The sequence below is a fragment of the Leucopleurus acutus genome, assembly GCF_964270905.1.
Source record: "Leucopleurus acutus genome assembly, chromosome: 3".
Lineage (NCBI taxonomy): Eukaryota > Metazoa > Chordata > Mammalia > Artiodactyla > Delphinidae > Leucopleurus > Leucopleurus acutus.
The window spans coordinates 163,676,432-163,690,635 of record NC_139145.1 but is presented as its reverse complement, the minus strand read 5'-3'; the positions used below and the strand labels follow the sequence as shown (position 1 = coordinate 163,690,635).

At 45.3% G+C, this 14,204-nt stretch overlaps 1 protein-coding gene across 1 annotated transcript in view; it reads right to left on the bottom strand.

Moving 5' to 3' along the window:
• The window catches only part of ANKH (ANKH inorganic pyrophosphate transport regulator), a 142,593-nt gene extending 129,003 nt beyond the window's left edge, over positions 1 to 13,590 (bottom strand). The window contains exon 1 of the mRNA XM_082836180.1: positions 13,082 to 13,590. Coding sequence (XP_082692306.1) covers positions 13,082 to 13,177 — 96 coding nt within the window. The 5' untranslated portion in view covers positions 13,178 to 13,590. The remainder of the gene's footprint in view (positions 1 to 13,081) is intronic.
• Between the last annotated feature and the right edge of the window lie 614 nt (positions 13,591 to 14,204).

The following is a 14,204-nucleotide window of genomic DNA, read 5'->3' as shown; positions in this document are numbered from 1 at the left end:
CATCACTGTCAGCTGCATCCTCTCCCGGTGGCCAAGTCCATTTGATTCTAGACAGCTCTTCTCTTTTAGTGCTCCCTCCTCGCCCCCAGCCCTACTCTAGGCCTCCTGCACTCGCTGGTGGCGGCCACAAGAGCCTCTTAATTGGTTTCCCCACCTCTGCTCTCACCTCCCTCTAATTCATTGGCCACACGGAAACCAAAGTTATCTTTCGAATATGCAAATCCAAGCACATCACACCCCCACTGAGAACCCTTCAGCATTCCCCAGCGGCCTAATGATCAAGGCCAAACTCCTTACCCTGACTGATGGGGTACTGTCCCACTCACAGTGAGCACCTGCCATTTTCCACCTGGAACTCTCTTGCTTTCCAGAATAGCAGATACGCCACTCTCTTGATCTGATCTCAGGTCTCAGCTGGAACCAAAGCTTCCCTGACCCTTAGGATGGGTTATAGGATCCTGGGATAAACACCCTATTCTTCCCCCATCTCAGACCTGATCACATTCTTTGGCAGGTGCCTGCCTGTCTGTTTGCCCTTCTGGATTCATCGCTGCACAGCTAAAAGTCAGTCCTTTTTCCTGTTCCTCTTTAGTGACTAGCACTGGACCTGCCACGCTGTAGGTGTTCAAGAAACATCTGTTGAATGAACACATTCATGAAGACACTCTTGCCCCCTGCATTCCATATTCTCCATTAATAGTGAAACTATTCTCCATTTAATAGGGAAAACACTCCAAAACAGTATAGTAAGCACCTGAGAAAGAGGGTTACAACTTTCAGCTCATTAAGCAGCCCCCATAATTTGTTTCAAACACCTTGGTGTGTTACTGCCATAATTGTCAACAAATTTGAAAAAGGCTTGGTCCCATTTGTATGTCTAGATTAGAGAAGGGGCCAGTGGTACATGTAGCTACCTTCCCCCAAATTTGTGTCAAACAGCAGCCTATGATAAAGAGAAAATGAAATTTAACCTATCATTTCAAAAAGTGCATGTTACCTAAATCCTAGTAATTCAACTAAAACCGACCAAACAACCAAAAAAAAACAACAAAAAACCCACTACTGAGCAAATCCAGCCTTAAACATCTTTTCCCCAAAGTAGGAAAAAACAAAACAAAACAAAACAAAAAACCCAGCGAAAGTATTGCTGACACACATGTAAAATCCAAGTGTTTCCAGCATCTGTCCCCCAGCACGCTTCTGCCCCTGCTCGCCCCTAACCCAGCTGGCTCTGGTTTAGCAAGTCCCCTTAATGCGAGTCACGGATTCAATACACAGCAAGAACAGTCAGTCGGCTCTAGTCAAGGATGAGTGACAATAAACAGGTGTAGCGGCAGCATGCCTGGCTCAAAGTCTTAGTAATACTGCTTTACATAGGGGCAGCACTTCAGACTTTTCAAAGCTCTTCTGTGTCTAGTCTCTGTGTGGTCTGCCCTTCCAGAAGAAGGTACAGAAACCCTTTATACCTGTTTAACAGCTGGGAAAGCTGAAGCCCCCAGAAGTCGAGTTCTTTGCTCAAGGTCATAGAGCCAGTGGGTGCAGGGATGGAGGAGGTCAAGTCCAGGGGGGCCTATCAGGAGTGGACATTCTTCCTCTCAACCATGTTGCAGTCAGCTTGCAGCACTACTAGAAACTACAGACAAGCCACAGAGACTCAGGGCCTCTCTCAATAAGCATGAACTATTTCCCCTCTCTGTTTGCTCTGCTGCTTTTCTCCAAGGAGGGCTCTAAATAGCAAGAAGACCAGTTTAAGCTGAAGAACCCAGGGGCAGGGTGGTAGAAAAGAGAGAAGAACACTTTCTGTTCTATTTCCCCTAAATATCACTAGCTCCACATTTCCCTAGAACAGTCAACTCCAAATAGGGTCTGAGACCCTAAGCGTGAACTATTGGTCAGAGAAGACTGGCTGCTCTGCAGAGAGACTGAACGACCCGGCACAGCTGTTCAATCTGCTCATCTTTAAAGTGGGGAAGGTGACGACCCTACCGTACATGCCAGGAGCCTCAGGCAGGACCTGGCACCTTGGAAGGTTGGTTAATTTTTTCCTCCTCTCCCACGAGTTCACCCAGGAAGTTTGGGGACGCAAACTTCTTAAGCATCACTGAACTCATCAAAAAAAGCACTTTTCTCTGCCGTGAAACCTGCAGGGACAGATATCCCCCCAGATGTATGAGTAAAACCCACTCACTCCTTTTCCTTCCTGTGCTTCTGCCCAGTCCCAAGTGGAGTACGTATTCGGTCCAAAATGTGCTTACTGAAAAGAATGAAAGTCCTGAAAGAGTTTAAAAGTATGACATGATGAAAAACGGAATTGATGTCTCAGCATTTTAAAAAATGCTTTTAATAAAAGAAATCATTTGAAAGAGTTCAGTACCATGTAGCTTTGAAAGAACTAGAACACAGTTTCCGGGGGCAGAACTCACTGGACAGTAAAATGGCATCCTGGTTGGGAATGTCCACTGGGGGCCGGGGCCACATTCAACAGGCGCCTGCAGGGGAAACTGGGACAACTTTCTACAGCCATGTGGTGTCGCACACGGTGGAAGGCGTGAAAAGGTGCGCACGTGCACAAGTATTTCTAGTGTTAACCCAAAGAAATAATCAGAAGCAAAGATCTCTGAACAAAAATGTTTCAGAGCACTATTTGTAATAGAATGAAACAGGAAAAACTGAACGCCTAGCTACAGAGTATTGTTAAGTAAATTATGGTGTGTCCTGTGAAAGAATGCCATTAATCATATTGGAGATGAATACTTAAAATCGAGGGAAACTGCCTGTGATATAAAGTGGAAAGAGGTTACAATTTTGTTTGAAAATACACGGATAGAAAAGAGATGGGAAGGACATGCACTAAAATAATAAATAGCAATACCTCTAGGTCGTGGGCCTAGAGATAATGCTATATATCCTCATTGCTTCTTGATACTTTATTTTTCTTCTTTATACAATGACTATAACCAGAATAAAATTAACAACAATTTTTTTAAAGAGAGATCCTCTTCAAAAGCCACCAGCTTTCTGAGTAGCTTATGAAGTTAATGAAAATTTTTAAAATGTTGATAAACTATGCATAACATAAAATTTATCATTTTAACCATTTAAAGTATACAGTTCAGGGCTTCCCTGGTGGCTCAGTGGTTGAGAGTCTGCCTGCCGATGCAGGGGACACGGGTTCGTGCCCCGGTCCGGGAAGATCCCACATGCCACAGAGCGGCTGGGCCCATGAGCCATGGCCGCTGAGCCTGCGCGTCCGGAGCCTGTGCTCCGCAATGGGAGAGGCCACAGCAGTGAGAGACCCGCGTACCGCAAAAAAACCCCAAAAAACCCCAATAACTCCCGTTTCTCCCCCACCGTAAACCCTGGTAGCTGCTATTCCACTTTCTGTCTCCATGACTTAGACTACTTAAGGTACCTCATATAAGTGGAAGCATACTTCCACATACACAAAAGCATGTCCTTCTGTGTCTGCCTTATTTCACTTAGCATAATGTCCTCAAGGTTCATCTATGTTGTAGCATACATCAAAATTTCATTCCCTTTTTAAGGCTGAATAAATAGCCCATAGTATGTATGTACCACATTTCATTTTATGATGCTAGCTTTACGTTTTACGATATGAAGCAGACTTTAATTTTTAAGCATGTCTGAAAATCAAAATGATCAGCAGTCCATATAACTGAAGGATGTGTATCAACTGAAGAATTAAAAACACCAAATCGTACAAAATAAGGGGAAAAGTTATTTTACACAGAAAGTCAAATTTTCTACCTGTCTTAAATCCACAACATTGAGCCATAGTTTGCAACAGGAAAGAGTAGCAGCGCTACGCACTGTAGTAACGGTGAGTGGCCGAGAACTCAGTTATCTGGGACCAAAGGCATGCGTGTCACTTTGTCTTGGCAATTAAAAAGGCTCCCACAGCACTCAGAACAGCTGTGGCCTCGGAGGGAGGGGCACCAGAAACCTTCTGGGCTGATGGAAACCCTCCATATCTTGCCTGGTGTGTGGGTTATGTCAGTGTGCATCTATCATTTGTCAGAACTCATGGACCTGTTCATGTAAGATCTGTGTACCTCACTGTAGGTAAACGATACTGTGATTTTTAAAAAGGAAAGAAAAACAGGTTCACCAGCCTCTTCCCCTGACAGAAGACATATTAAGCCTAAAAGCAATTAGAGTAAATAAGAATTTTAGAAAAACAAAAGTGGTTCCGCAGCTCAGCTACTGATGCGCGCTGCCACCGACAGCTTAAGGCCCTTTAGTGGATCTTCAGAACTCAGTCCAAGCTCCTTTCTCCTCGCTGCTGAAACACTGGTTCATCCGCGGAAGACTGGTAAACACTTGGACTAACTACCAACAGTGTCAGGGAACTGCCCAGGTTTGGTAAGCAGCCCGATAGGTGTGAGGCCCAGGTGGTGTTGGCACATAAAGGTGTGGGCCTCAGTGTGGGAGGAGGGGAGGTACGCCTGGACCTCAGGTGGGGCTCCAGGTGATGCAACGCTGCATCGGAAAAGGGAGGGGGTGGGAACCATAACCCATCCCAAGGAAAAACCACAGTTGAATGTGAGTCGGGAGCAGAGAAAAGACCCTTCACTTCCTATTTTGGATCGGGCTGGTGGCAAGGGTCTTTCCAGTTGCTTCTGTGCTGGTCTTGGCTAGGATCATGAAGAGGTGAAAGTTACCTCTTTCTTATGAAGCGTGGTTACTTGTTACTCTGCTCTGCGCTGTCTGTCTTTATAAAATGTCAAGTTTAGGCCACACATCGTGGGAGACCGCCGTGTCCCAGCGCAGTAACTTTCCTGCCAAACCATTTAGAGCACTCAGACAATTTGTTTTTCTTTTTTGTAATCTGCTATTTTAGATTCTCCACACTACCATTCCCCTGTATTGAAATGCATGACCCAGTGGCCAACAGATCTCGGGGCTGTTTATGGAGCAGCGGTAAGAGCATAGCTACTTCTTATCATCCCAAAGACAGCTTTGAAAACACAAAGCAGCCACACCTAAGACAACTGGCACATGAGAAAACGACAGTCCGGGACTCAAAACCTTCCCTAGACTTGATGTTATATTTCTAAAAGAACTGAGCAGGGATTCTGACTAGCTTACTGATGTGGACTCATTATTATTTAGTTAAGAGAACAACCAGGAGTGACCAGCTTTCACCGTGTAAATGCTCTTGCTGGACCACAACCCGGAAAGCTTCCTGACCCAAACTAATCCTTTCTGTCTCTCTCACAAAATAAGCTACTTTTAGTTCTCACATCCTGGGAGGATTACGGCCACAAAGCCAACTTCTGCCCTCTCTCATTCTTGCCTCAGCTTTCTCCCTAGAAAGCCTCGTTAATCTGCTTTTAAAAACATTCAGCTTTTCAGCCATTTAATTCCAACTGAATGTCCTGAGGAGGCTCAGCCTCACCTTTCTAGTCTCCCTTGAAAGTTCTTATCCAGGGAGTCCCACTTTTGCTTTTAACTTCCTCCCAGCCTGAAGTCACAGGTCCCCACGGCCAGCCGCAGTCCCCATCCAGGTGGGATGTGCCCAGACAAGGTACAGGAAGTGCACTGGGAACGTGGGCTTGGAGGTGCCTCTCGCCTCCTTGTGCTGGAGAAGAAGGAGCCATACACACAGCCCCTCCCCCCCCCCCGAGGCTGGGGACAGAGATGTAGACCCACGTTAGTAAGCGGACTGCCTATTCATACTGACAAACCCATCTACAGAAAGGCAACCCTGTAACAGTGCTGGGTGTCAGACTCATGGAAAGCCGCGCTGATCTTGTGATATCAAAACCCCATAAATAATGTAAAAGCCAGCTAGGGCCCGTGAGCTAACTTAGACCAAAATGTACTCTTCCCACAAGAAATGAAGCTGGTCCATCTGTCCCTTGGGACCACATGGCATTCCTGGACCAGCTGTCCAGGCTGTTTTCTGATAACTCATTATCTAGGAGAATAAATACCACCTTTGCCCTGACAAATAACTAAGTTCTTTCCCTTGCCAAGGCGGACTTGGAAAACATTTTTGGCACGGAGAAGCAGCCGTATAGAACCAGAAAGCTGTGATGCGTAAGTCTTCACTTGACTAACTGTAGTCTTGGTCATTTTAAGCTCATTTGTTCTCAGCATGGTGAGCGGTACTTCGTTTTTGGCATAGCCACTGAAAGATTCCCAAACCACAGAAATAGCAAAATTAAAACAAAACAGAAACAAACCTGGGGTTTGTATGGCTTGATATGAAGTCTGCTAATTTCCCTATCCTGTGACTCTATTCTCATCTTTGCAGATGGGTGGTATCCACTTTGGGGACAGGAGAATTTACAGAGAATGAGGCAGGGGTGACAACCTCCAGATAAGAACTGCCTCTATGTGGTTAACTGTTCAGCGCCATGACCACAGACTCACCGCGCTACTGCAGGTACCGAGTACCCTGCCGTACGTTATCACAAACTGCAGTGTGCAATCAGGCGTCTCGCTCTGTGATGCTCTGACTGCAAAAGTGTTTCATGTATGTTTTCTCAAATAGGACCTGATTTGAGAGCAGGGCCTGTGTCAAATCTGGCAACACTTCCCTTATACAAAGGTCACTTACCTGACATTGACTCTAGAATCTCTCTAGAACAGAAACCAAAATAGGGCAGGGCAGGAGAGCTAGTTTAACAAAGTGTATACACTTTTTTCGCAAGGGAGACCTCCAAAATTATTTATTCTTCATTTTTTCATGGATTTCTAATGGATTTTAGTTTGAGGGGCCCAGAGCAGATCCAAAGCAGAAAATTAAAAAGCAAGTATTCAACATGTATTAGCTATTTTTATTAATTATTATTTTTATTTTATCAGTCGGTGCCAAACTCTTTGCTAAGTATTTTGAGTATCACCTGTCAGTGGATATCCTGTCAGCTGACTGCCAGTACAACCTTCACACGCCACCAAAAAAATGTTCGTTGAGTTTTGCATATAGTATTTATCTAATATGGTAGAGAAAGGTGCAATATAGATTTCTTGTACTACAAAAAGAAAAAGAAAACCAGTGATTTGCATTTTAAAGGATGAGCTTCAGGGACTTCCCTGGCGGTCCAGTGGTTAAGACTTGGCCTTCCAGTGCAGGGGGTGCGGGTTCAATCCCTGCTTGGGGAGCTAAGATACCACATACCTCGCGGCCAAAAAACCAAAATATAAAACAGAAGCAATACTGTAACAAATTCAAGAAAGATTTTAAAATTGTCTGCATCAAAAATAAAAAACTTTAAAAAATTAAAAGGATAAGCTTCAGTTATCAAGAAAATGCACTCACAGAGGTAGCTCATATCTAGATAATTCTGCAATAAAACAGGGTTTTCTATATTTCTATGACATTGCCACATCAACTAATAAAGTCATAGGTGTTAAAAAAAACACTGGATTTAATTTTTTAAATGTAGATATGACCCAAGTCACTCTGGTGTAAGTTTAAAGAGGTTTACTTATTTCAGAGCAAAAAGACATGGGAACCAATTACTGGCCACTAATATAAAACTGGGCTTGTCACATCAAAAAAGTGAGATGATGCTATAAACGATATTACTTGGTACGCTTTTAAAACTGCTTTTAAAGAATCAGATGGATTTAGATATCGTCTTGACGTAAGAAGTATTTGATTATCTTTTGAAGGAGATGCTTGGGAAGACGTATTCTGACAAAGTAGTAGTTAGGCTGGTCATCAAACCACCTCAATAAATAAATGAGTAAAGAAACAAACCGCAGAATTATACCTCTGTGGCTCTAGAAATAATCTACTTACCTAAGTGCAGTGAAAGAGAGGTACTTTAAACACAGATGTACATCTAAAGAAAACTGGGAAACACAGTGGAGAAGTGAGTATCAGTTGGACTAAGGAGGTCACGGTGTCCTTGACTAAATACGGACTGCCAGTGACCTCATTTTCTATGTATGAATGAGAAGCTGAAACAGGCATCAAATTATGCTAGCCATAAAGCCCAAGGCAGTCAGAGAAAACACATTATCTACTTATTACACAGAGATGCTCACTGAAACTTTATGTTGGAAAAAACAAACAAAAAACCTCAGCATGTTAACAACAGGGGAATATACAGCAAAGGAAATTACTGTATGCTCATGCAATCACATATTATACTGCTATTTAAAATCACAGTTAAATACTGTGGGAAAAATGCCTCTGTGTTCTGTAAATATATATATATATATATATATATATATGTACACACACATATGTATATCCTCATTTATGTAAAAAACAAAAAAATTGGCAGGAGATACCCAAAACGTTAAAGGGGTTTTTTCTTCAGAGTCGAATTAGAGGTATTTTTACTTTTTTCCTCCATTTTTTAATATGTAACCAAACTTTAAATGGTATATGTTACTTTAATAATTAGAAAAAAATAAATGTTGTTTTGAGATTTAGTCCATTAATATAGAATAGATTGGAGGAGAAAAAAATCTCTCACCGACCGTTACTTAGAAACTTAACCTGGGATTTACTTTTCTGTCTGTAAGTACTTTGGAAAGTGGAACATACAATGGACACTTTTGTTATTACTTAGGGCAAGCTCTGCCTGGGGAGGTCTCTTCCATCACTTAGTGACCTTGGATGATGAGTCCCTGCCCAGTAGTGGCCAGTGCCATGCACAACATTCACTTAAAAAAAAAAAAATCCTGTACCTCCTGGAGACCTTTTTTTAAAGGGGGGTGAGGTGGGGGGCATTTCTCTACTTAGTAGATGAGGAGAACATTTATTAAGCTACTTTTCCTGGGCTTCTCTCTCTCTCTTTTTTTTTTCCCCATTTTGTGATGTTAGTAACTTGAAACCCTCTTATACTGTGGAAGCCTAACTCTAGGTTTCTTAAGTTAGAAAGGAGGGCTGCGGAAACATGAAACATTCCTATTATACATCTTACTCTAGTAATCAACAATCCATATGCAAAACTCTTCGTTCACAGATAAATTCCTTGGGTCTTTGATCTATTATATTGGACCCAACCAAATTCAGTGATTCACTCAGGGTTACCTGAAAGAACTCAATCTCGTGAGTGTCAAAGAGTAGACTGCCTGGCACTGAGCAGAACACATTTCTTCTAAAGTGAGAACAACTTCAACTTTTTCTCTTTCAAGTCTTCACAAGAGTTGTCCTTAACATTTTAAGTGTCATTAGGTACCTTATAAAAAAAAGATCACTGATTTATTCTATATAATTTGGTGAACTTGGCTTTTAAGGAATTCAGGGACTTTGTACCAAGTTTAATTTTAAACAGAAATCACAGGCCTTTGAATATGGTGAGATCAAATGGACATTTGCAGACCCTTCTGAAGAAATACATTTTATTTCTTCAATGTATCTTCATATCTTCCATCTTTCTTTAGCAATCTATATTGCTCTAATGATAAAGACTAAGTGATTTCTAAATAATTTTGTGAAGTGTCAGTTGTTTCTTATCTTTTTTCCTCTCTTTTAACCAAAGGCTATGCCAACCTTGCCAAAATAAGACACAGCATTGATTTAATTAATTATCTGGATAATTCGGCCCTTCTTACATGACCCTCTTGGTCACAATCTCCCTTTTCTGAGAAGCCTCGTTATGATTGGCTTACATCTGTTGAGTCTTTAAAATTCAAACTATGACAGCTAAGATTACATTTAAGCCAAGGCTGGAACTCCGAAAAGCCAGAACTTACTTCTAAATGTCTAAGAACTGCTGGGGGTGGCTCTCAGTGTGCAAGCAGAGAGCAGAGTGGCTAAGGGCCAGGAGGATATGGCTGGAGCCCCGGCTCTGGCCTGCACTGCCTATGTGAACTTGGACAAGGGCTTTAACATGCCTAGGCCTCTTATTCTTTCCTCATATATAACACGTGCTGAGATGTTATAAGCACATACTAAGTGCTCGATGAATGGAAGCAATGAATACTTTTGCTTCTCAATCTGTAAAAATAGAAATAAAATGCTAATTCCACATATACTGCAAATATCATCAAATGTTCTACACACCTAAAGGGTTCTTCAAACATTGTTTTAGTTTCTGCAATAAGGGTGTATTCTCATTTCTTCCATGGTGCCTATGCTTAATATTAAAAAGCAGGTCATTTTATTCCATACAGCTTTTTTTTTTTCCTTTTTTCAGTGTAGAATTCAACACTTGCCTCCACCCCCAAATTACCACCACCATCAAAATTGAAAAATGTGATGATAGATTTCATTAGAGTAAATATTCCATAATATTTGGGTTTCTTCCCTAACTGGCCTATAACATTACAGGGAAAGCTCTACATAACGGATAACGTTCATGGAAATCATGAGGAGGCCCTGGACGGGCTGTTACAGGCTTCTTCACAGCAGCCCCACACGTGACACTAATAGCTCTGAGATAATGTGGAATGCCTTCACACAGTCACATGTGCTGCTTATTCAAATTTCAGTGGAATCTTGCCTATAGCGGGGTTTTCATTTTAAAGGTTCTGTCCACATTTCCGACAGAAACCACAAACTGAGATGTTTATTATCATTAAAAAAAACCTCATCTAGGGAACATTTACAATGATTTCAGTATCCTTCTGTTCTTGACAAGTTAGAGACTTAAAAGCTAATGAGCTATTTTATTTTTTAATTTGGGGTTTCTTCATCATCTCGAACACCCGTGAACCAGGGACTGTTTTGACCTTTGGACTCCCATGTCACCTAACCTACTTTAGAATTAGTAAATTACTGAAATGTGAATCATTGTTCACTCATAGCAAGGTATAATATACACCTGCCCACTCTGAAAGAAGAACAGTAGAAACCTACGTGTGTCCATCTGTCCATAGAACATGACAAGACTCCACATCAAGAACTGCATACTTTCAGAAGTCTACCGTAGACCCGTATTTGTATATAATAGGTTCACTGTTCCTCCTCTTTATTGTGCCTCAAAGCAGTTGGGGTAAAATGTTCTTTTATTCATGACCCACCTATGACCAGGCCACTCTTTAGCTCACATTGCAATTCTTTCCCTCCAGTTTAACAGTAAGAAAAAGTAAGTTCTGTTCTTTGCACCCTGCCCCATTTTGCAAAATTATCATCTGATACTGGAAGGCAAAGCAAGGTTTTGGAAACATATCAATTTCTTCCCTCCATCTCCCCACCCCTAACTCTGATAAAATATCTCTACCACCAGGCAGCGTGTAGGCTCATAAATACACTGGTGCTTAAGGGATAAGGACCTCAAAGGACACTTACTGATAAAACTTGCTTCGGTGCAACAAGACAACTCTTCCAGCACTTTGCTTATGTCACCTATGACAAGGAGCTTAGCAACGTCTCAAGGATGAGTGTGAATTACTAGACCCACCAGGATAGACCACCTGTGTAGTCGTCTTTTATGTCTAGCTTCCCTTTTGTGACCTCAGGGAGACCCCTTTCTTTACACTCAGATCAAATCCTTAGTTATATCACCTTGCATTAAATCAAGGCAAATGTGAGGCAATACTGTGGTATGTTTCAGGCCATTTAATTATGGCAAAGAATACTCATTTCTTCCAGTTATCCCTATAATACACACACACACACACACACACACACACACACACACAGCTGCTACATTTCAGGGAGAAGCGATCAGGTGAGCAGCCTGGGCTTTCTGACAACCTTTGGGGCAGCTCCAATTAGATAAGCTTTAAAACAGTAAAAGGTTGAAGTGAATACACAGCACTTGACTCATCTAAAATGTGCAGTGTAATAAATTCAGGCCTAAAAACCTTTCCAAAGATTAGAGGAAATGCCCAAAGTCACCAGTTAATTATGCAAAAAGGGAAGGTTTTGGGGGGTGGGGGTGGAGGTGGAGCAACAGAGGAGCCCTTGGGGGACGCTGGGGAGGTGCTGGCAGAGCAAAGTGGCAACAGAAAAGATATAATATTTCATCGAAGGAAATAAATTGGCTTACTAGCTAGACAAAGGTCTTCAGAGGCTATGCTGCAATACATTGTGAACACTTGTCAGCAATAAAATTCGAACTAAAAAGTAGCTTACAAGGTGGGCTAAGTATTTGGGAGCTAAACAGTTCCAATTAATCAAAAGTTCTGAGCGCAGAGAGACAAATGCAAGCAGATATTCATCAAAAGGAAGAGTCAAATGAACCCCCTTCCGAAAAACTGTTTGGTTTTTGAAAACTAAAGGTGCATCAAGATAGGTGCCTTTTCTATACAAACATCCTTTGAGGTCTCTTGACTTAAAGGAAAAGAAATAAGAGTACTACAACGTCAGGAGCTGCTCAATCACATGCTGGGGCCAGTTCCGACCCCTGCCCATCAAGGTGACAGGCTGCTGCCCTCTTCCCCCAATCATCTTCCCGGCCTTAAAAATGCAGCTGCATCCCGCCGCAGGCCTGTGAAAACGGGCCGCACAGGCAAAGTGCGGAGTACCAGTGCCCCGCTGCTGGAGAGGCTGCAGCGCTCGATTTGCAATGACGCCACATGGAGAGAAATGGGGGAAAACATGAAGAAGAAACAAGGATGAGAAGGCAACAAACAAAAATGTGCTCCCCTTCTTTAGTGGTGCAAGACGGAAAGAAAGGAAAAAACAAACCCAAACTAGAGATGGCCAATGGTCGGCTTATCAGTACACATATGGGACGCCTCTAATCCATACATGAGCTTAAAAAAAAAAAAGTACCTGGGAAATCAACTTGGACACTTTCTAATACAAAATTCTCCCCATGATCCCATCACCACAAACTCGGGATAAATAAAAACCCCAGCACTCAAGCTATTAGAGACTACTACTTACAAACCAGATGTTTACATAATCACAAATTACATAATACTCCTGTGCACTAAAAATCCTTCTGTAAGTGAAGCTCCAAACCCTCCGGTCTTTTAACGTTTTCCAGGGAGAGCTGGAGAAGTCTGCGGAAGAACTGGGGGGAGGGGGAAATGGAATGCTGGAAAGTCATTGACAAGCTGTCAACCCAACCAAATGTTCCAGGATAAAAAGAGACTCGGAGCAGGTGACTCTCCTCTGTCCCCATCCCCTGCCGCACGGGCGTCTAAGGCCAAGGCAGAGGGAGCAGGGCGCAGGGTGCGGGGCGCGGCCGGGGCTTACCTGCTCCCCGAAGTCGATGGCTATGTTGGTGATGCCCAGGGGCACCAGGAACCGGATCAGGGGCCAGTAGTGCGTGAGCGCCGGGAATTTCACCATAGTCCCCGCCGTGGGCGGACCCCACACACATCTGCCGCCGGGAGGAGACTCTGCCGGGAGGCGCGGGCCGAGCAGGCCGGGCGGGGGCGCGGGCGGACTGAGGCCGGGACCGGCCGGGTCTCAGGGCGGCGGCGGCGGCTCCTCGTCGCGGCTGCGGCGCCCTCTCCGAGCGCAGCTGCTCTAGCAGGAGATCCGCAAGCTCAAGTCCATCCCTGCTGCCCTCCCACACAACAAAGATCTGTCGGGAAAAAAAAGAGGAGGGACGGCGGCGGCGGCGGCAGCGGCGGCAGAAGGTTCCGCTGACAGCGGCTCCATTATAAGCGCTCTGGGGCCCGGAAATAAATAACCGCGCGCACGAGGCGCCGCCGCCGCCGCCGCCGCCGCCGCCGCCGCCGCCGCCGCCGCCGCCGCCGCCGCCGCCGCCGCCGCCGCCGCCGCGCAGAGGAAATCAGGGGCGGGCGCGGAGGCGCGGACAACGCCGGCGGCCAGGGGGCGGGCGACGGGCTGGGGAAGGGGCCGGGCCGGGCGGGCGGCGCCCTCCTTCCCTCTTTCCCTCCGCCGCCGCCTGCGCTCGGCGCGGCCGCGGGGGGCGCTGCGCACGCACAGGCCGCGGAGCCGCCGCCTCCGCCGCGTCCCGGCGGCGCTGGGTGGGACTCGCCGCGGTGCCCCTTGTCGACCGAGGGGCGGCGGCGCGACGCTGATGGGGAAGCGGGCCGGGGGCGGCGCGTGGCCCGAAGCCCGAGGGCACCGCGTGGGGAGCCTGAGGGGCGGGCGCACCCAGAGATCCGAAGGCCCCGGGGCAGCCCGGGCTCCCTGGCCGGGCCCTGTCGCCCGAGCCCCGCGGGGCTCGGGCCTGGGGTCCCCGCGCTGTCCGGGGACCGGCCGGGGCGTGTGGGAGACTGGCCGCCAGGGCCGGCGAAGTGAGCGCGGATGCGCGAGGAGGGATCGGGGCGCGCTGGGGCCGGGAGGGAGCGGGTTTGGGAAGCTCCCACTGCCCGCCTGGCGGGCACCGCGCCATACCCCATCC